The sequence below is a fragment of the Myotis lucifugus genome, unplaced genomic scaffold (genome assembly GCF_000147115.1).
Source record: "Myotis lucifugus unplaced genomic scaffold, Myoluc2.0 scaffold_3, whole genome shotgun sequence".
In the NCBI taxonomy this organism is placed as follows: Eukaryota; Metazoa; Chordata; class Mammalia; order Chiroptera; family Vespertilionidae; genus Myotis; species Myotis lucifugus.
Genome location: NW_005871051.1, coordinates 21,244,134 through 21,267,938, shown reverse-complemented (window position 1 = coordinate 21,267,938; position 23,805 = coordinate 21,244,134). Strand labels below are relative to the sequence as shown.

At 42.4% G+C, this 23,805-nt stretch overlaps 1 protein-coding gene across 1 annotated transcript in view; it reads right to left on the bottom strand.

Annotated features, from left to right (window-relative positions):
- Positions 1 to 23,805, bottom strand: part of SGPP2 (sphingosine-1-phosphate phosphatase 2) — an 80,985-nt gene that overhangs the window by 11,138 nt on the left and 46,042 nt on the right. The window contains exons 3-4 of the mRNA XM_006082574.3: positions 3,910 to 4,089; positions 1,261 to 1,350 (exon numbers count right to left, since the gene is read on the bottom strand). Coding sequence (XP_006082636.1) covers positions 1,261 to 1,350; positions 3,910 to 4,089 — 270 coding nt within the window. The remainder of the gene's footprint in view (positions 1 to 1,260; positions 1,351 to 3,909; positions 4,090 to 23,805) is intronic.

The following is a 23,805-nucleotide window of genomic DNA, read 5'->3' as shown; positions in this document are numbered from 1 at the left end:
ATGTCAAAGATGGCTGTGCAATGTCTTGGATGAGGCTGGACGACCTCAGTGACAGAGACTATCACTTCCCTGTCAGTTGCGTCAGGATGGATATTAATTCTGGTGATAAATTGGTTCCCTTTTCAATCAGACTTGGGAGGCAGGGTTATAGCAACTAAGAAGAATTTTACAAATCAGTGATTGGTGAATTTTTAAGTTGATTCCCCAAACAATAAAAGGACAAAAACCATAAGCTCTTTGAAACCCATGCAACTGGCCGGTACTCTAGGAAATAGAATTCTATGCCATTTTAACTGTGCCAAGTGTGGCAGCCTGGGAAAAAAAACCCTAATAACATAAAAGGGTGGACAGATCTTTAAATGCAGGTGATCCTATTTGAGCAATAACCCAAATAGCTAAATATACTTACCATTAAGGATTAAACAGGAAAGAAGACCATAACCACTAAGGCCTTATGAAAACTGTTGCACCATGTGGGCTACAAAGAATCTTTTAAGGAGGCCCAGGGGCCTGACAATGAGTATATAAATGAATGTGTATCTCTGTACCCCCACCACTTCCAGCTGAGGACAGTACCAAAGGGTTCTGGGCTCTTCCCACCTGGCGGGACCCTTATCCTACAAGGGCAGCTGAGACCTCTGAAATTCAGGCCCATCTCTGCAAGGACCTACGTGTGGAACTGCATCCACTCATCCCATCCTTGGCCCTGGGTGTTTTCCCTGCACTGCTTGCTTCATCAGCAGTAAACCAACATGAAAATAAATGACGCAAGTCTCTGTCACTGTTCCAGCCCATCTTCAAAGTCACGAGAATCTAGCCCAGCTCAGCCTCCTTGATATTATCTTAATAATTCATTACCATTATTATGGATGTGCCATAAAATAATAATTACTTAACTCACTGGCCTGATGAAAAATGTAATTACATATGCAAACAGCTTTATAAAAAATGCCGTGTGAAGAACACACTGACACACCAGCCACAATATTACGTAGACCAGTGGTTCTCAACATTCCTAATGCCGCGACCCTTTAATACAGTTCCTCATGTTGTGGTGACCCTCAATTTCATTGTTACAAATTGAACATATTTAAAGCATAGAGATTAATCACAAAAACAATATGTAATTATATATGTGTTTTTCGATGGTCTTAGGCAACCCCTGTGAAAGGGTCGTTCAACCCCCAAAGGGGTCGTGACCCACAGGTTGAGAACCGCTGACGTAGACGATCACCCCAAGACCCAACCAAAATGTCTTACCAGGACTGTGTGCATCCCCGTGTAGAGCCTGCTGAGAGATACCAACGTGGAGAACGTCACAGCCATCACCAGCCCCAGAGCGAAGGGATACTGTAGGGAAGAAAGGCAACAAGGGCTTGATCTCGCGTTCTCACACACACAGTCAATGCGATAGAAGGGAACAGGACTCCTGATCCAGTGACTGCTGTCTCGACCTCGCATGCCCTAGGCCAGCGGCCTGATGACCTGAGACACGTGGAAAAGGGAAAACAGAGGGAAGAAAGGGCAAGATGCCTGGGGATCTAGTTCTGGGAGGAAGTTTCACAACATGAGACCTAGCAGAACGGGGCTTGAAGACTCATGTTCACAGCTATTGTGCTGGCTGCATCAGTGGAGTAGATAATTATTTATTTCCACCTATGCTTAGAGTAAAACGTATGAAGTATACAGTGCTGATTAAGGGGCCAGACAGACAGCGCTAGGATCGGGAAGTCCAGTCACCTACTTCACACGTGGTGCTGTGATGAAGCTTGGCAGCAATGGGCCCAGGCTAAGAATGGACATATCTATGCCCAGATGTCAAGGCAGAATCAACTTTACTAAATCTCAACATTTGCTGGTGGGATAGCAGACCAAGGAATGTGGCTGGTGCCGAATCATATAAGAACATATGAATATTCTGCTTATGAACTATACATGGAGATATAATCCATGTGCTTCCAGGTCTAATGTCTGTGGTCTCCCATGGAGAAGAATAAAGACAATGGAGAACTATCTATATTATGCAAAGCACTTTATAGTCAGAATCTCATTTCATCTTCACCCAACTCTATGAGGTAGGTTCTATCATTAGCCACATTCTACAAATGAGGAAACCCTTGATCACAACAAGTTATATTAGTATTAAACTTGAGCACAAAGATGCTTCCCCATTAATCATCACAGTTGATCCTCTGAATAGGAGCTGGGGCTCAGAGAGGCAAAGTGACTTTCCCAAGGTCACACAGCCAGAAGTGACAGAGTCAGAACCAGAAGCCACACCTTCTGAGCCCAAGTCCAGCACAGCCTTTCCAACATAACATGTGGGTACAGAGATACTTGGCTATATCTCATTTCTTAAAGTTTATCATTAACTGGGTGTCAGTTTTTCATCAAAAGTGTGCTAAAATTGAGTCAATGCATTCTGAAATTAGAGTCTGGTATTAAGCTCACTATATATTTGTACAAATGAATCCCATATTTAGTGTTAGTTAGGAGCAATAACTCAAGTAGCTAAATATATTTACCTCTAAAGTTAAACAGGAAAGAAGACCATAACAACCCAGGCCTTATGAAAATTGTTGCGTCACGTGAACTAAAAGAATTTGCTTAAAAGGCCCAGGTGGCCTCAAAACGAGCGTATAAATGGTGGTGGCATTGGTATCCCTGCGGTGAGCCTCTACTTGCTGTGTTTGGTGTTTTTTTTCCCCCCAAAGTCACATCAGCATTTTCATAGGCCTCTCTGGAGATGAGAGCAGCCCAGTGGGGGCCGATGCTGGGCCCACAGGCACCCACTGGGTGTGGCCTAGCTCAGAAACCTACATTAAATTAATTCAGATGGTACTGGGGCACTTAGACATTTCTGATCCTGACATGACACTAAAGAAAGTTACAACACAATTTACTATAACTGCTCGGAGATATTCCTGACACCTGTCCCTTTCCCATTTAGGAAACTGAGGTCTGACCCCACGTGACCAGGTAGATGACCGCAAAGGTGGAGCCAGGACCCAATACTAATCTTGTCTTCTTCAAACCCCACCAGGCTGACCCCCCATCCTGTACACCCTGGCATATAGAATGGGTTTCTTGGGTGTGGGGACAGGGCAAAACATTGCTGTCATTTATGAATAGGACTGCTAGACTTCATGAAATCTACCTTTTCCAATGGATCAAAGGAAAAATTATGAAATTAAACAAAACTAGGGCAAGAGTTCTCAGACAGGCAAAACAGAACTTCATTGCAGGAATAATCTAACTTTTGAAAGGCTTGACATAATTGGCATGTAAGCAGATATTAAGTGAAATTCTTCTGTTTTCAGCATTTATTAAAATCTCCTATAATTTAGACCATTTTCTAGAAAAAATGGAGCCATTACTTCTAATGATTGAGCCCCAATCAGGGGCAGAGGCCTCCTTGGGAGTGGAGTCCTTTGGGGCACAGACTCTTTGCCCCTGGCCCTGGGAAGTCTAGCAGGAGGATTTGGTGAACTCATCTCAGCCCTGGGGGATCATTTACTAGGATCATAAATGCCTCGTGTCTGTTGCAAACAGGATGTGAGCACCCATTCAAGTGCTGTCTCGTCAGGCAGTTCAGGGGGAAAATGCTTTCTGAAGGGGGGAGTCCACACACCCTGGTTCCCAGACAGTCCCTGTTATGCTGGTGTCATTATTAATGGTGTCCACTTTCGTTCTTAGGCACAACCTGATTTGGATGCTAAATCGTAGGTCACTTTACCTAGGAAGACATTGTCATCAACAGCTCACTAGGTTTCAGTTCTTAGGCTTCATTTCATGAACCTCAAAGTCCCTCAAAGCAGCTTTGGAAGAAAACTCTGAAGTGGAACCTCTCTCTGTTCCCTCATTGTGTGGAGAGCCTCCCACGGGAGGGAGAGGAGTCAGGCGCCTTACCTGGTATCTGTCCATCGTGGAGATGAGGAGGGTGAAGGAAATGGCGGTGGCCGCCATGGCATGGGTAGATGGCATTCCATACTCAGCAATCACTCTCTTCTCCAGTTTCACCACCGGAGGGGAGAAGGGGCGGGGCCACTTCAGGATATCCTTGGCCACCTGGCCAATGTACATCACCAGCTGCAAAACCAAAGGACCGAGGTGAGTCTAACTAGACAAGTAAAATCAATGAACTCCTACGCTCCACGAATTTGTTTCGGGTTTCCCTGTGTGGTGGCTGAAAAGCTCTTTCTTTCGGACCCAGCTATCAGCTGGGAAAGGCTTTCAGAGTGATATTTAATTGGCAAAAAGAGAAATAGGCCTTCTGGATTCCACAGAGCAACTAAGACGTGGCATGGACTCACTTTATTTTAGTCATATATTTAACAAGCATTTATATAGCTCGGAGGTGTGCCGACCACTGTTCTAAGAGCTTTACAGATGTTACTTACCTAATCCAGTAATATCTGTAGAGTACAGACCCATATTACAGGTGAGTAAACCACTGTATTCTGTCAGTAAATGGTGGGACTCATTGGATTAGAATCTAGAGAGTTTGCCTTCAAACTCTGTGCCATGACCATGTGATACTACTTGTCCAAGCACAAGATGGTCCTGGACTAAAGACCATCTGATGCTCAAATCAGCCAGCCATTGTTTTCAAGTTTTAACCAGAACAGTGATTGTTCTATGGATCTTCTAGCTAAACACTTTTTTTTGCTACTGTTACTCCTGTTATATGTAGGCAACATACTGGATTTAATTTTTTTTTTAAATATATTTTATTGATTTTTTACAGAGAGGAAGGGAGAGAGACAGAGAGTCAGAAACATCGATGAGAGAGAAACATCGTTCAGCCGCCTCCTGCACATCCCCCACTGGGGATGTGCCCGCAACCCAGGCACATGCCCCTGACCGGAATCGAACCTGGGACCCCTCAGTCCGCAGGCCAACGCTCTATCCACTGAGCCAAACCGGTTTTGGCTAATTTAATTTCATTCAATAATCAGAAGCATCGCCCTCGCCTGTGTGGTTCAGTTGTATGAGTGTTGTCGCATGCACTAAAAGGTTGCTAGTTTGAAGGGCACATGATCCGGTTGCAGCTTGATCCCCAGTAGGGACATGCAGGAGGCAGCTGATCAATGTTTCTCTCTCACATTGATGTATCTCTCTCTCTCTCTCCCTTTGTCTCTCTCTAATCAATAAAAACATATTTAAAAAATGAAAAAAGAAATCAGAAGCATCAGTAAAATAAATGTTGTCGTGTTTTCAGCCCCAAATAAGACAACTGAATCTGGAGTTTCTTCAAATGACTGTTTCATGATGCCATGGATGAAGAAAGTTCCACTCCCTTCCTTTTTTTCTTAAAGCAGGAGACAGAAATAAGAATTTTACTTCTAAGCCCTCCAGAAATGAACAGGACTGTTTTTTTTTTTGTTGTTTTTTTTTTTTGAACAGGACTGTTAACAACAGACTTATTTTGTCAGAGAGCTTTACAAGACGACAATTTCATGAACTGTTATAAAAGAGGAAAAAGCAAACCGTTTGCTTAAGTGACTGCATTTGCAGTCTCTGCACCACACAGGCGCTGTTTTAAAATGCAGATTCCAGGCCCCAGCCCCACCTACTGAACTGGAGCCCCCATTTCCACAAGACTCCTGGGTGGGTTGTGCGCACAGGAGAACTTGAGAAGCCCTGCTTTCCACGGTATGCTTGCACAGGTCACTGTGGCAAGGGCTTTAATCCTAAACTTTCTCGCCTTACCGTGACTGTATTGATCTTACTAGGGTTTTATTTAGCTGGTGATGGATGGGTTACCTTGCTTTGAAACAAAACCCACTATGGGAGGACTAGTTCAAAATAATCTTGATTAGTCAGCCAGCTTGCCTTAGGGTTTCCCACATTCTGATCTTTCTTTTAGCTCTTTTAGTTGCTGGTTAATTCCTGAGCATTAGCCCAGCAGAGTCAGTAGCCCCAGAAGGCACTGCATGTGTTTTGTGCTCCACTGCCACTTTGCTCCGGGTTAAAAACCAAGAGCCACTGTCTGTGCACAGCAGGCCGCATCCACAGGCTTTAAAGCCTCAGCGACAATCACTCCGGATCCCATGGCTGCGGCTTCTATGCGGACTTTGAAACTTAACCTCTTTACCATCCCCTTATTACCAGGAGCCACTGTCCTGGAAACCAGCTCGCTCTTTTATGTTTCCGCCTCTCTCCTGCGAACCTGTAAAAACCACATCGGACTGACTTCTCTGGGGAGTTGAAAAACTTGTAGATATTGACTCCCAAGGATTGCTCAGAGGCTGCTTGAGATATATTTCTAACCCTTCCCCTTCCCTACTCACCAACATAAACAAAATATTACTGGCATCATGACTATCTCTAGTTTGCTCAAAAATACTTTAAAATCCCTGGAGACAGGAGGCCTTCAGATCATAAAGTAAAGACAGACTGGGCGACCCTCATTCAACGAACTTATTTAATTTTCTTGACGTTCATGAGTCCCTTGACTTATTTATATTTTGCCTTCTATGTTTGAAGGAGGTTTTAAAGAATTAGAGCAGTTGGCTATTTCACTCAAAAAGATTACCATGGACTACACCTTGCTTCTGATCAATAAATTTCAAATAACAATTACTATAATGACAGCTCTCTTTAAACAAGAACAACAACAGAGCTGTATTTTTCAAGTCTTATGGAAAGAGTACCACGTACAGGGGGTCAGCCCTGTCTCTGCCATCACATTTATTACAACAAGCCTGTGATGGGCCACGCTCTCCATAGGCCCTCATCCTTGAGTGGGGAAAACAGTCACACAAACAGATCTCATCATACTGCAGCGATGCTTTGAGGAAAATTATCCACAGAATTCTATGGGTAGGCATACTTGTAGAGACAGACGTGGGTTCAACCTGGAGGACCAGGAGCGCTTGGGCTGAATGTTAAAGAAGACTTTTTTAACTAAGATCAGTGATTGCCAGGCATTAGGGGAAGGGAGGGATGAACTGGCGGAGCACAGCAGATTTTTAGGGTAATGAAACTATTCTGGGTGACACTGTAATTAGGGGAATACATGTCATTACACAGTTGTCCACACTCAGAGGATGCACAACCGTGAACCCTAATGTAAACTACGGACTTTGAGTGATTATAACGTGTCAGTGTAGGATCATCAGTTGTAACAAACGTCCCACTCTGGTTGGAGTTGATAATGCAGGATGCTGTTGGGTGGTGGTGGTGGGGGTGGTTATGAGGGAGCTCTCTGTACTTTTCACTTAATTTTGCTGTGAACCTAGACTGCTCTAAAAAATAAAGTATTAGAAAGAGTTCCATGGCAAAAGAGAACCATTTCATCATTCAGTTTGCAGAGTATAATGCTTAACTTGATAGGGCTTGCCCTAAATGGAGGGCTTGGCTTTGTACATAAAGAGACCAAATTACATTCCAACATCTATCACATTCTTTTGGGCTCAGGCCCCAAAGGCCTATATGGAAAGGAAAAATCCCAGAGGAGGAAAGGCAATTATACAGCATTAACACCTTAGCAGACTATCTGGGTCCCCTGTGTGGTGCTGGTGATGATGATGATGATGATGGTGATGATGATGTGTGTGATGGGGGGGGTGTGTGGAGGGGACAGGAGTGGCATTTCCCAATGAGGAATTAGCTGATTTTCTTACTTCTGCCCTGATTACAGGATAAAGGAAACATAGTTGGGAAGAAAATCCATTTCTCTGGATAGTCCACTGCTGATCCCAAACAGATAAAAAGCTTCTCTAGTGAGCCCATTCTCTTAACCGGAAGCAGGTCCTCTCACAGTCTGGATGGACTTCCAACTGGGATCTGTTCTTGTCTGGGCTCCTCCAGGCCGGCAGAGGCACCTTTCCTCTTAGTGTGATGGCCCTTCCTAGTATTACAATCCAAAATGACAAGTTTACTGTGTCAAACACATCTCTGATTTTTTTTGCTCTTCACACTAGCATAAATAAAACCCAAATAGGTCCGAAAACAGGAGGTCATCAAAATAACATCATTGCTAGTAAAGCAGCTTCAGGATTTCACAAACAAAGCCACATGTTCATTTTTTATACACAGATTGCTGCCTGCCCCCAACTGTCCTCCTCCCCACAACGCATCCCCATCCCACAGTGTGAAGGCTCCAGTCTCATTATACTAAAAGCTAAGTCCACTGCAGGATGGAGGAAACATCAATAGGTTCTTTTCAAATTATACTCACCCACGCCCTTCATCCACACACAAATTTTGATAAACTCTGACATCTTTCTTCCTTTTGGCTACACCCATAGCTCCCTCCACCATGGGGAAATCATGGGGAAATCATGGCGCAGGAGATGAAGTGGCAGGAGGGTATGACAGCCCTCAGGTCTCATGGGAAGAAAACACTGGGAATTATAATCTACGTATGGATTTATTTTCAATAAGTCAGGAATTAGTTATATCGTTCTTTAGCAGTTGGAGAGTAGAGAACAATGAGATGTTACCCAAAGACCATAGGTTCTCTATCAATACGTACCCTTCTGTTTTTTAATGGATCCAGAGTAGACTCATTCCCCTTTTCCTCAAGTTACTAATATGATTATTTGAAGAAAGGTAGACCAGACACCCAGACATTCCACTCCTAGGTACATACCCAAGAGAACTTCAAACATATGTCCTCACAGAAACTTAAACATGAATGTTCTCAGCATCATTCTTCACAACAGCCAAAAAGTTTAGGCAACCTAAACATCCATCGGTGGATGAATGGATAAACAAAATGTGATGCATCCTTATAATGGAATATTATTTGTCCATAAAAAGCAATGAGGTACTGATAGATGCTACTGCATGGATGAACCTTGAAAACAGCATGCTAAGTGAAAGAAGCCAGACATGAAAAGGACAAATATTGCATGAGTCTATTTATATGAAATGGTCAGAACAAGCAAATCCATAGAGAGAGAAAGTAGGTTAGTGGTTGTCTGGGGCTGGGAAAGAGGGGTGTAGGGGTGAGTGCCAATGGGTATGAGGTTTCTTTTTGGGAAGACTAAAATATTCTGGAGATAGTGGTGATGGTTGCACAACTTTGTGAAGATACTAAAAACCATTGAATTATACTCTTTAAAAATGTAAACATTATAAGGGAATTATATCACAATTAATAAAAGAGAAAGAAGGCATTAAGATGGGTCCTGAAATACCTCTTCTATGTGTCCTGTGTTCCAAATGTTAATGACATTGTCTTCAAATATTGGCTCAATAGAAGTAGATAGGGGGAGTATTAACAATCTTGTCTTCAAATGTCCTGCCCAGCTCTAGCCCTGAAAGCCAGTTCCACAGGGCACTGAGGAGGTGACCACAAATATCAGAGAAAGCTGGTGAAAACCCACCTACTAAAAACCAGGAGCACAGAATTCATTTTAAGAGCAACTTTCATCTGTGGAGGCTTTTAGGATCAATAATTTTTACCAAAGAAAGGAAACTGACTACACTAGTCCTGTTGTGTTTAGCAGTGTTCAGTCTTCCTTTTCTCTCTGGAATGAATACTCACAGCTTTGTAGGCCCCTATTTGCCTTCAGGGAGTGGATTAAAAGCATTTCTTTGTTATGGTTATTTGGGAATATTCTAGAGACCACTGCTTACCATCCAGTGTGAAAAGTTGTTTTCAATGGATGAATATCCTCTCCTGCTTGAGGCATTATTTTTATTTACTTTTAAAGTCAGGGCTCTTTTATAGTGTGTATCATGTGGGTTTGCACATGTTTGTGGGGACAGGATGGGAGTGGGGGTGAATCACTGGGAGAAGCAATTGTGATTTCAAACTTAATAAAATTTCATTCCATGCCTGAAGCTCCAAAACAAAGAAACTACAGAGCAAATGTTCTAAATCACAGAAGACTATCAGAAAACTGGTCTCACAAATGCCAGGTTCTGTAAAAATGAGGTATATTACCTAAAGCAACAAATGGCAGGTGAGAAAAATAATAAATTAAGTTACAACATTTTCTAGCTCTTTCTAATTCTCCATTTTTCCAAGCTCATATCTGTTTCTGAAATTTTTGAAGACAAACACTAAAAGTACAAAGATTAGTAATTAAGTCATAGATGTAGCATATTTTTAGGAAAGTTATTTCAAAACAGTTGAGCCTCCTTTTCATTATTAAGAAGGAGCTGGGTTAAATAATATATTTGTGCAGTGATTTTGTTAAGTGTATTTTCATAGGCATTATTTAATGTTCATGTCACTCCCATTTTACAGATGAGGAAATTGAAGATTGCAGATGGTGAATGTCTCACCAAAGATAATGCCATCAGTGTAGAGGAGCTGGACTTGAATTTTGTTTTTTTTTATTCCAAATCCTACGGTCTTTTCTCCATATCCCACTACCTAGCACCTGACAAATAACACATAGATATCATTAAAATGGGGTTCAGGCTCAATATTTCATAGAATATACTTAGGCTCAGAGAGTGTCTAGTCTGGAATTACCCTGAGACAAGAGAAAGCATGCCCTCACCTGCCTCTCTAGTCTCTTTATAGCAGCATCTATGTATGAGAAAGTCTCACAGTGGTAAGGAAGGCTCAGTGGCCATTGTGCTAACTTGATGGACCACGAATCTGATTTTAGGCCAACGGTCATTAGTACTGAACACCTAGCTTTTCAAGCCACCACAGATCCTCCCTATACATTTGATCAGAGTTGGATCATTTCATGCTATTAAGAAATGGCTTTTCAGGTTTAAGAACCTTGGGAACTGAAGATTGCTTCAGTGATTCTGTCAGTCTACAATCTTAAGAGAATTCAGAAAAGATTTGCATGGTGGTCACAAAAGAAATACACAAAATATTTGTTTCTGGAAGGATTAAGGACTCCACAGGTCAAGCCATGCAAGGTCATCCACACCAGTTCTGAATCACAGTCAAGGGTGTCTCAGTGGCTTGCCTTGAGTGTGACCAGCCAGCTGTACTGCATAGTAAGAAACTGGGTTTTATGGTGCAGGTGGGCACAACCTGTGCTGTAACCTGCAGGTATTAAAACCATTTCTAGTCATGAAAACAATTCTTAAAAAGCACTTAACCTAATGGTCCTTGTTTGAGAAAGTTCAAATGTTAGTGGCCTTCTGTCTGTCTGGATTAGGTTTCCTTCACACATGCCCAAATCTTCCCACTTCTCTTAGCTGGCAAATAATTTAACATTGAACTAACTGGTGATGAGAACAGTAAAGAGTTTTATCCCCAAACCCTCGGGTCTAAGTGTTCTTGGTCTCTAATGGATGGTACTGCTGGCTGCATTTCCTCAGGCTAGAACCAGTGCAGCAGCAGTCCAAGAGCAAACTAAATTAGCAGTTAAGAGGCTGGGAGGAAATGGAGAGTTAAGGAAACACATATGAAGAAAAACTCAATATACAGGCTAACAAAATTATAAGAGCCATAATCACAGGATGTAGGGAGGAAAATTCACTTATGACAACACAGATGATGTTGGGTTTTGGTGAGGGTGCCCTGGATACGCATCTACTCATCTAATGGGGGGAGTAGCCAAGTAGGCTCTCCTACTTTTTTATACAATATCTATTTCTGTTCTCAGTCTGATGTCATGGGCTGAGCAATGAACACTGGGCAGAGCCAATACTCATTTCAAACTACTGTCAACAAGATGACCATGAATGAAGGTGGTCAAATTGGTCCAATGTCTAGAGACTCAATATATTATCTCCACAACAACCTTAATCAGCTGTATGTTTATCAACATTCCTATGTACGTCCCACTGTGTCCCCCACCCCAACTTTCCTGATCACCACTTCTCTTCCTTCCAAATTGAAAACAGAGACATTCAAGTGAAAGGTAGGATCCACACTGTCATTACATCACTGCTCCCCTCTCTTACCATCACCATCACCAGGAACCAAAACTTCACATCTCACCTGTGAAAGAAACTGGCTCTGCTCTCTGATTTAACCTCTCCTGGGAAATGTCTAAACCTTGTGATAGTCTCTTCCTTACAGAGACAGTATTTTAGCTCCGAAGTCAGGGGGAGGTCCCATATCTCAGGAATAAAGCCTCTCAGAGAGAATGACTGAATGAACAGCCCCCTTGACCCTGGGGTCTAATTCTGCCTGCTGGTAACACCTTTCTGCCAACCAAAAGGTGCAGACATATTCCTGGTTAGGCCCGAAGTGAGAACTCAGCATTCTAAGTTCTAGTCCAGGGCTCCAGCATCCTGACTCTTCAGGATCTCCAGTCAATAAACCCTATGGAAGGACCTGCTTGGGGGTAAATGACACCAACTTTTAGAGCTCGACCAAAAAAAGTCATCACCTCTTAAGATGAAAATAGTCTAAGAACTAAGATTACACTGCAGTTGACAAGGGGTTGTAGACATGTAAATACTGTCTAGCCCAGTGGTCGGCAAACTCATTAGTCAACAGAGCCAAATATCAACAGTACAACGACTGAAATTTCTTTTGAGAGTCAAATTTTTTAAACTTAAACTATATAGGTAGGTACATTGTTATTAACTTAATTAGGGTACTCCTAAGGCTTAGGAAGAGCCACACTCGAGGGGCCAAAATGCTGCATGTGGCTCGCGAGCTGCAGTTTGCCGACCACTGGTCTAGCCCATCAACTCCAAAAATCAAGTTCCCTCTTCATTTTGGTTGCAATCATGACTTTCCTTCAAAAGACTGTCTATTTTTCTTTCTCCCCTGTCTGTTGCATCCTCCTCATTTTTGGCAGGAGGGCTTCAATACCAGATTTCTGCCAGGCAGAGAGAGATTGGTCCTCCTCCCCATGGAGTTACATGACTCTGCTGCTGAAGAGCCAGTCTTTGAGTAGAAAGGGACAAGAGTGCCCGTGGGTCCCCTGCCTGACGCCTGCTCACTGCAGGGAGCCAAGGAAGGAGGTTGGCCAGCACAGGCAAGTGGAGGGGGAGAGCAGGGTGCCATTGATGTCCCAGTTGGCCAGTGAGTGATTAACTCTAACCCTATTAGGAGGGGCCGTCCATCACAGTCAGAACCTCCCAACAGGACTGAGAGGCTATAACCTCCTTGTGACCCTTTGTAATGAGCCAGGTTTGACCTGAGCCTGCCAGCACCCTCCTTCTGGGCCAACGGGCAGCCTCCATGCTCTTCTCTCTGAGCCCTACCTCTGCAATCTCCACATTCCACTCTAAGGCTGAGGCCCATAGGACAGTGAACAATGAAAGCATTTTTACAAATGTCGGATGAAATGTCTTACCATATTTGAATCGCAGCAAATGTTTCATTTTAAAGATGGAGAAAACCAACTCAAACATGGCCTCCCAGTTTTTAAATCTAGGTATCTTCTTAGAAGGCTTGGTGGACCCTTTAGACTTCTTGGACACATTGGTTTCCAAATTAATACAGAAATAAACCAGAAAGACTGTTGATAACTTTTGAACATTCTAGATTTGCTGTAACGTTTAAATGTGAGTCATAAGTAAATAAGTAAAGTCAGCCCTTTGCCCAAGGGCCACCTCCTTGGAAAGGTCTTCCTGACCACCTTAACTAATACAGCTGCCTGTCACCACTCTCTCTCCTTGTACCTGCTTTTAGTTTTCTTCATCAAAATTTGCCCTCCCTGCATTTAGACTATACAGTTTTATTTTATCAGCCCCAATTTCATCCCAAGTGGATGCTATGTCTTGTTCAAGACCCAGAGTCTGGAACTGTGTCTGACAGGGTCGCAGCCTGGCACTCTCTCCCCCAGCACCTCACCTGGCTGGCTCCTTCTCATCCTTCAAAAGCTTTAAGGTAAATGAAATTAACGCAAAGTACTCTCTCTTGACCATCTTCATTAAAGTAGGTCTCCGCTCTCACTCCGATTGTGGCCTAAACAATAATCATACAATCTGTAATTATTGTGTGGATTTACATTTTACTGTCCGTTTTGCCTACAACTGTACTCCAGGAGAGTGGGATGGAGTCTGTCTTGTTTACTGCTTAATTCTCAGCACTCAGCAGAGCATTTCATAATAGGCCCTTGTCAGATGTTTGTTGAATGAATAAATGAATGACTAAAAAGTTGTTGCTCACCAATTACAAGGTGAGAAAGGAGATCTGATGCTCTTTTTAAAATGCAAATAATATCTGGTTTCTGGTATAAAAATTCCTTAGCAATTCAGAAATGTATAGAATTACTACTTTCATGCTGAAAAAAACCTTATTGGAATCTTGACCAAATTTGTGCCTGGGTGGCTTATCTAGAAATAATGCCTGTGTTGAGACTAACAGTCAGGAGCGGGTGAGATCAGGCAAGGTGGGGGAACACTAGGAAGGAAGCATACAGTGGAGCATGGTGTGTCTAAACCGCAGGGACTGGGGAGGGAGTGTGTGGAGGGGGTTGGGGCGGGGGAGCTTCAGGAGTTCTGTGATTCCGGAGAAGAGAACAGGTAGAAGGAAGGACAAAGGTAGAGATTCAGGCAGGGGGTCGATTGTGAAAGATCATTTTAAGGTGCTTGGACATGAATATGTTTTAAAGAGTGGTTCCTGGTCATATTTGCATTTGCAATAGGCCATGCTTCATGCTGTGGGGAGGAGGAATGTGAAGGTCATAAGAACAGCTAATTAGAAGGTTAACGTGATAGCGAAAGAGAGGGACGATGCAAGCTTGAATAGAGGCAGTGTTTCCGAAAATGTTGGAAATCTAAAACTACTGGCGCCCATTATAGAATAAAAACCTGTACTAAGTGAATCAATGCATGAACCGTGGCTCCCTGGAGAACGAGACGGCTTAGTTCTTGAGAAAACACTGCATCTGAGAGGCGAGGACCTAATGGACAAGGACAATTTTTGTTGTTGTTTATTGGTTATATTACTTTGCAGCTTTTCTATTTCACACTCCCTGTGTTAAGGGAGATCATTTAGATGTTTTAGCTAAAAATCCCACTTTTTGGATCTATCAAGCTAATGGAAAATAAGAGTAAACAAGTCACTTATATTGGTAAATAATTTAGGATTTACAGCTTGTGGCCAGTTCTCTAGGAGATAATGAAAAATTTAACATAAAATATTACATATTTTTTTCAATAGATATAACATCTAGTCTATAACTTCTAATATATATTACAGGGTAAAAAAATACAGTGTGATTCATTACTACAGGTTAATGTCCCTGAATTAACTGGTACATAATGTAAACACATATTTGATGGAGTTAATCAATAGTCTAGGCGTCCCAATAGGATTAAAATGAATTTTCCATCTATTATTTTTAAATGCTATGGCACTCCTTAACACCCATATCCTGTGTGAACTATTCAATCATTTTGAAACAATAATAAAACAAGGTAATTGACTATCCAGACACAGCTGAGGAGGTACTATCGCAAATTCTCAGTGGTTCTCATTAATTCTGGGAAAGCCAGCTCTAAAATGTACAAAATGAAAGAAAATACAAGATGTCATTTACCATTTGGCTGTGGAAGGTGCTTTTGTGTTACAGTTGAGTATAACTACAGCCAAAGCTTGTGCTCAGAATATAAAAATGAAGCTAGGGAGTCCCTGTGTGTTTGAGCAGCCATCCTACCCATTATTACATGCTAATATTAGCCTCAACAAAACGACTCCTTCTCCTCATTTTCTTGCTATTTGTATGTTTCTTTGGTTAGAGGAAGAATTCAAATGCCTTCCTGAAAGGAATTCTGCAAGACCAAAGATTGTGTGTTGCATCAGTGGAGCAAAAGCAAAGTAAATGTTGCCACACAATGATACTAGAGAGTGAGAACCACAGTGCAGCCAGGCAGGGGTGCTCTAGGGTTCAATTCTCTGTGCTGCTTTGTCAAATAAAAAACAAACCTTGTTTTAGGTCAGGAGAGACTTTGTTTGAAAGGATCACTGTAAGAGGTGGGAAGGGACTATGAGATCTGGAAGGGTCAAGCAAAAAGGGGCTTTTCTGCAGAGGGAGGAATGAAGGCTGGAAAGATGCTCCCTGAGTGTGGGAGGTGGCAGGACGGTCGGTCAGAGCATGTTTACCCTAAAATCAGCTTATTCTCAGGATGGGCCTTCAGGCAGGGCTGTGTGCTGGCGGGGGTGAAGGTGGGTCCAAGTTCAGAGGCTGAAGGATGGAGAGAAGCTTAACTAAAGTTTGGTCAAGTCAAGGTAGAAGGTATTTTGTCCAGGTAGGCCAGTGGGGACTGAGTCCAGCAAGTCATTTATAAGACAAGAATGGGAATTGGAGGGTCCGTGTCTGGCCTTGTCACAGGTAAATAAGGGGGGGCAGCTGGGAGTTTTGTCTAAGTCATGAGGGGAAGTGACTCCTTGGAGTGAGTCACTTCCTGGATCACAAAAGGGTGGAACCTTGAAGGTTCCTGTTTTTCAGGAGGATATGGCTCAGGTATAAAGGCCTAGAAATAAAGGTCTGTCATTTTACTTAACAGTTCCAGTTTTAGGTAATTATTGAACAAATATGTAAAGATGTAGATTTAATAATTCATTCCTTAAATAAATACTTATTGGCTATGCAGGGCAGAGATAATGCCAGAGATAATTCAAATGAAACAGGTTAAGTGTTGTGATGGGGAAATATTGGGTACTATGAAAGCATCTAGGAAAATTTCTTCTGACCTATTTCTCAGTCATCTGATTCTCTCTTCAGCGATGTAAAATCTACTCTGCAACCCCCCCTCCACTAAATTTTTAATTTCAGTTTTTGTAATTTTCCATTTTTAAAAGAGTTCTTTAAATGTTCTCAATTACTTTTTATTTTTATTTTGTTTAAAAAATATATTTTATTGATTTTTTTACAGAGAGGAAGGGAGAGGAATAGAGAGTTGGAAACATCAATGAGAGAGAGACATCGATCAGCTGCCTCCTGCACACCCTCTACTGGGGATGTGCCCACAACCAAGGTACATGCCCCCGACTGGAATCGAACCTGGGACCCCTGAGTCCGCAAGCCGACGCTCTATCCACTGAGCCAAACCGGCCAGGGCTCAATTACTTTTTATAGTTTCCTATCTCTGAAGGTATTTTCAAACTTGTCTTTTATGAAGAAATTGTTTTCTCAAACTATGACATAATTCTGAATGCCTACAAATCTTTTGAAGGTTACATGGTTATTAAAAAAAAAAGAGTCACCTTCTTTCCTTTCTTTTATTTTTAAGCCAAGAGTACACCGAGTGCTTTATCTAATCAGGTTTTGATTTGTGGGAGGAAATGTAGATTTAACAAGGGCTTTGGGGAAAGCACTTCAAGATCAGCTCTGACTTTAGTAACCCCCTCCCGACTCTCAAACCATCAGCAACGCTGAGGTTAAGGACAAGCTGAAGACAAGCTGCCAGCAGCTTTCTGAGACACGAACACTAGGCCAAGCCAGAATTACCAGCTCCGAGAGAAACAGGGCACTTTCCTTTAAAAGAAAATCACAAAAATGCTCGCCTTTACCAAATGTTTAAACGTCTTTAAATCCTGCTCACATTTACAATAGATCTCATAGTGGCTAGTTATATAGTTGTCTTTGTGAAACTTAATAAGGGAGACATCAACCAAGATTGGAGTTGGGAGAGCCTATAGGGGGCCTTACCACTCATCCTTGATTGCCCCAAACAGGAAGATACCTACCTTGTACCTCCAGCAGGAAGATGTTTTCTGCTCTCATACCCCACCAGGAGGGAGGAAGATTTTTCCCTCCCCTGGCAATGGCCCAGCCAATGAGAGACAGCCACAACCCAGCCAATGAAAAGCCACTACATTTTGAATTCCCAGTTCCTTCCAAAGGCTTTGTGTTACGGAATCTCCTTCCAAATTCCCCTTTTCTCTATAAAATAATAGTCCTCTCTTTTGTTCTCCAGACTTGCCTATGGTTTTTCCATAGTTGCACGTCCTGAATTGCAATTCTCTGCTACTCCTGAATAAACAGTTTTTTGCTGGTATAAAAACTAACCTTTATTTTTAAGATCAACACCTTTGAACTTATTAGAGGTGCATTTTCCCATCTATGGATATTTTCGCTACATCTTTCACCTACAGTCTAGTCGGCTGGCCCTTTCTAGAGACTCTTCATTTGCTCCAAAGAGATCCTTTCTTTTAAGCCAGATGCAGTACCATGAAGTAAAAAGAGGGCTGGCTTGAGAATGAGATCTGGGTGTTATTACTATCTCATCCTCAATTTTATCATATGTAAATGCAGGTTTTAATAGCTTACAAAATTAATGTTAGACTGAGATAAGAATATATTTGGAAGTGCTCTGCCATCTATGGAGTTGTATGCTTCCTTTTTGAAGCATTAATTTTAGAAACAATGACTGATTCATGGAAATTTTCTTCTTTCCTATGTACATGCTCCTGATATCATATCCTATATAATAAAAGCCTAATATGCAAATTGACTGAACAGGGGGAACTATGGGTGGAACGACTGGTTGCTATGATGCGCACTGACCACCATGGGGAAGACGCTCAATGCAGGAGCTGCCCCCAGCCTGCAGACCCCAGACCAGCCAAGGAAGGTGCCAGCGGGGGCCCCTAATTGCCCCGCCGGTCACCCCACAGATTGGATCTGATCACCAGCAAGGCCTAGGGACCCTACCCATGTATGAATTTTGTGAACCAGGCCTCTAGTGTTAAATACAGAAATGCTACAGAACCTATTTCTATATGTCCTATTGCTTATGTCCAGCTCTTTATACAGTGGAGGTGAAGAGCTGACATGAGACCAATTATACTTAAGTACGGTCTCATCATCTTAAGAGGTAAGAATATTTTTATCTTTTATTTTCAGACTGTGCTATGGTGCATCTAGATGTAATTTCGGAATGAGATGTTGGTAGTAATAACTAATGAATTATGTTCCTGGTTACAACACCCCCAAACAAAACAGTGGAGACCTAAGCTTGATGTGTTTGGAAGCACACAAGATTCAGAAGATGTTTTAGGAGATGCTTTCAAAAGATTACTATTCTTATCTTCTCCCTTATATAAACATTTAGTGTTTAAATGCACATAATCTCAGAATTTCAGGGAAAAAAGTGTTCGGGGGACCTCACAATAATGTTAACATTATTTGGGTGTCCATTAACCTAGGGTTTTCTAGGAGACTTTCCACCACAAAACCTCTCCCACTTACCAAGCATAGCTGCTAAACCAGGGCCCATTCTATGCATGGCTTTTTATATTTTCACCTTAAAAGTGATACTCTAAAATGGCTCTAGGTAGTTTTATATCTCCTTTATAAATTTTTTCTTAAAATATATTCCCCATGAATGTATAAGGTTAACATCCTTAAGAGAGCTAGATGACAGTAGCACACCTTTAACCATCCTTTGAGGCAGCGATAACATTTTAAATAAAGATAGGCACCTGGTTTTCTGAAACTCAGGCTCTTGACAGAGTTTTAATGCTTTAATTCTTTCAGTGTTAAAAACACACCTTTTGATTGCCCCCTAGGGCAAATAGTCAAACATGCTTTGTAGATTAGAAAACTTTTTTTTAAAGTTGTTTTTTTTTAAGCACAAAACCCAGTCTTGTACTTTCTAAAAGCTTTCTACAGTACAAATTTAAGTTTAAATTTCTGATCCCTGCCCCAAAGAACACTTAGTTTGTTTGGAATGCTTATGCAAATGAATGAGCCTTCATCTTTTTTTACTTTTTAATGAATTATAATTAAACAGCATGTTGTGGTCTTGGTTGGCTAGAGAAAAAAAAGGAGACTTTCAGTGCACCCTCCTTTGTCTATTCTTTCTAGCTAAATATTTTCCCCAATTATGTAGACAAACACTGGAAATTGCTCAACCTTTATTCCACACTAGAGGCCCAGTGCATGGATTCATGCACAGGTGGGGTCCCATGGCCTGATCCCAATCGGCTCTCTGACATCCCCCAAGGGGTCCCGGATTGCTAGAGGGCTATTCTCTGGTGATGCACCCCGGAATTAGGCTCCCTCCTCTCTAGTTCCAGGTGCGTCACCTGAGAACCGCAGCTGCCAAGTCACCGCAGCTCAGCAGCTCCTGTGTTGAACATCTGCCCCCTGGTGGTCAATGCGCATCATAGCTACCTGTTGGATGGTCAAACGGTTGGACAATCGCTTAGGCGTTTATATATATAGATAGCCTGGGGTTGGGATCCACCCTCCTGGGGGTGTGGTCAGGTATGGACTTCATCCCACTGGCAGCCCTAATACGGGTTACATCCAGAGTTTCATTTCCTCCTTTGACTGGCCCTTCTGTTATGGCCTAACTAGAGACATCAGCTCTCTTATTTCACTCATTGAGCCTTTCTTTGTTCACTAGTGTTCATTTAAAAGGAAGCAAGCTTCCTGCTGCTCACAACTTGCTAATTTGCAAGGTACAGTTTGGGGGGAAACCTTCAGAATGTTGTTTTCCAACCCTGAGAGTCAAATTGCTATGTATTTGGAAAACATTTTCTAATTAAAAGAAAAAAATTTTCCCTTCTGATTTCAGTGCCTGTGAATGCCAAAAAATTTAATTTTGAAAGGGATAAAAACATAACATCTTTTTCTAGTTAGTTCTGAGCATATGCAATGCAAACAATGAGTTTATACGTGTGCAAGTGCACGCACACACACACACACACACACACACATACACACGGAAGCTCAGAGCAAGGCTTGTGGGCTTTGGGAAAGCCAGTGCTTTGTGCCTGGACTAGAAGAGCCCTGAACCCTCACCTAGTGCCTCTGTCCCTTGACATACAAGTGGTTCCTGGTGACTCAGACCCGGGGTGGGCCCCCCTCTCTCCCTAAGGACCCCTTTCACAGAGAATCACTAAGAACTGCTCCTCTTTCAGGCCCCCAAGAACACTGGTAGGAGCCAACCAAGCCAAGCCGTGCAGGGTGTCACACCAGGGACATTTTATACAGCCGAAGGCATTACTGAAGCCAGAACATCCAATTAAAAAGACTGGATGATATCCTAAAAGATGCATCACCATCAATATTTTTTTTAATAATCATAAAACTTTCTAAATCAGAGGGGTCTGGTACTCATTTTGTTCAACTCCACATTTCATAGATGGGCAAACTGAGGCCCAGAAATAGATAAATGTTACTGGGCTAGTTATTAGTAAACTCTGGACTACAATTGATTACATACATGTAACAGCCAACAAGCTCTGAGCCATCCCAGCCTGGCCGTGCCCCCCACTAACACTTCTCACTCTAACTACTAAACCATGCACTATGTAAAATAAATGGAGGTAGATACATTTTCACTTGGACTGAAGCCAAGTCTCCTAATTCTTAAGGTAAACAAACCATCCTTTGATTCAATGATTCCTTTTGGGTGAAAAGATTCATGAGTTACCACCATCCCATTCTCTTCTTTTTCTTATGTATTCATAATGAACTTCAAGTCATCTTTTATCAAACCGTTTATCACAAAGTAGCATATAAACTGTATGCTGTGATCAAACATTGCACAGATAGCAGACAGACAATAAATGAGGTAAGATTCGGGGACTTTTTCTTATTTTTCATTTTACAAGTGCTTCACCGCTTATAAAATGAAAAAATAAAATTAACTGAGCACATTTAATATGCAAAAAGGCCAGATTATACTTAAATAGGGGAGAAGGCTAATGCAGACTGCAATGGTTCACAGCCAGGATCCTAGAATCAGAGGCCGAGTTCAGAACAAAACCAAAACCTAAACCTAAACCAAAACCAAAGACCATCCTTGCAGTCTTAAGGGGTTGGGAATAGGGACAGTAGCTGGGGGTGGGGGAAGGGCAGGAGAGTTAGGGCAGTGTGGGCACTTTCTCCCGTCCTCATCATGAACGAGAGGGTAGGGAACCATTTCTCAGGTAATGATGGTGATAATTAAAGAGATCCAAATCTATCTATTCCACCACAGGAGCCCAGTTTAAAGGCTTAAAAAAAAAATCCCACTACACTAAAACGAAAAGATTTCCTTATTGTGCTTCAAAACCAATACAGTTTGCATAATAAACCCCCTAGAGACATTGACTTAATATTTAACTAAGGCTAAATTACAAGATTCTACTTCAGAGGCACTGGGCAGAATCTCTGACGCCTCATTCTGTTCCACTCCATGCAAGTCAGCGAGGGTTACAATCTGGCCATTGTTGAATACTTTTCAAGACTCATTAATCTCAAGCAAGAACCAACTTAACAAGCAGGGCAGTCTTTTGAAGTGAACGGTGGTAGTGGTTTAAACAGAGGATTAGGAGATAATCGCATTTCAAGTCATCTTTTGGCACTAAAATTGACCCCCGTCTGGGGGCTGTGAATTACAGGGAGGGGCAGGCTGTCTTGCTCTCTTCCCTCATCGGGTCTCAGACTCCCTGTGACACAGGCAGGTGGCAGCCAGCCCACATCCAGAGACGCCACTGCATTGTGATGTGTTATCACAAAGTTCGCCTCTGAACCAATTTATAAGACTGTTGTATAAAATAATACCCTCGACCAGCGGTTCTCAACCTGTGGGTCGCGACCCCTTTGGGGGTCGAATGACCCTTTCACAGGGGTCGCCTAAGACCATCGGAAAACACACATATAATTACATATTGTTTTTGTGATGAATCACTATGCTTTAATTATGTTCAATTTGTAACAATGAAATTGGGGGTCACCACAACATGAGGAACTGTATTTAAGGGTTGCGGCATTAGGAAGGTTGAGAACCACTGCCCTAGACTCTACTGCAGATAGACACTATCTAGCTGGTAGGCACGATTTAAATGTGAATTTTAGATCTGCTTTGGACCGCAGGCATCAGCTCACTAGCTCTCAACAATCAGACTGTGAAAGGTGTGAAATCCATCATTTTCGACTCGTACTCTCCAACACCGCTTAGTTTGACTTGGAAGAGTAGGAACAGAAGGACCTGCCAAAAGGAAATCTTTTGCCAGGATTCTGATTGTGCAAATAAATAAATAAATAAATAAATAAGGAATTTATATTCCCTAAGCAATTAAGCATTTTCTAAAGTGTTCCTCCAATCGTGTTGAATACAAAACAGCAAACCATCTAACATTTATTAAGCAATGGATTAGATACACATTTCAAATGCACTGTCTGCTACTGAGGGGATTCACAACACAAGACAAAATAAGGAAAGCCACGTTAGCATTGGGTCTGCAAAAGGGACACCATGCCTCCTCCTCCTCTTCTTAATGTCATCCTGCCCAACTTTCGCTCTTTTCCTTCTGACTCCATGCCATGGATGGACCTCTCTATTTTTTCTTTTTCTTTCCTTTTTTTTTTTAAAAAAAAAAACTTTATTGTTGAAAATATTATATATGTCCCTTCCCCTCCCCCCCTCTTTGCCCTCTCCCACCCTGGATGGCCCTCTGTTAAGTGTTGCATAGTGAGCATATAGAGAAGGCTCATGACCATGTGACAAGCCTCCAAGGCTTCTGTAGCTGTTCCTTTCATTTTAAAGCTAGGGACACCCCAGGCCAGATCAGGAAGTGCCTTGAGTGAACTTTCACTGCTAGGATTATAGTCCAAATCTCTTGATATTCCAGCCTGGCCCAAGGCTCCCTGCCCCTATTAATTGTCTATCCTCATCTCCTCCCCCCCTCTCCCCCCGCCAGCTGTTTGGACCAAGTAGAGCCATGGTATACACTGGCCCGAGATGGACGGAGTCATGTGACACATGAGCTGGGTCCGAGTGTCTTGAAAATCTGAACTAAAAGATGGTTGGAAAGTTACCAGCTGGCAACAGGAGGTAAAGAAGCAGACACTTGGAGTGACAGCTTCTCTGTAGCAGACAACTGTTCCCTGGCATCAGTTTCTGGGTGGGTCTGGTTCTTTTACAGGACTCCTCAGAATCTTGCAAAAATGCCCCCGTGTCCGATCCCGGGGGGGGGGGGGAGGGCCAGGGCGCGGAAAAACAAAAACAACCCCCTGCCTGTTG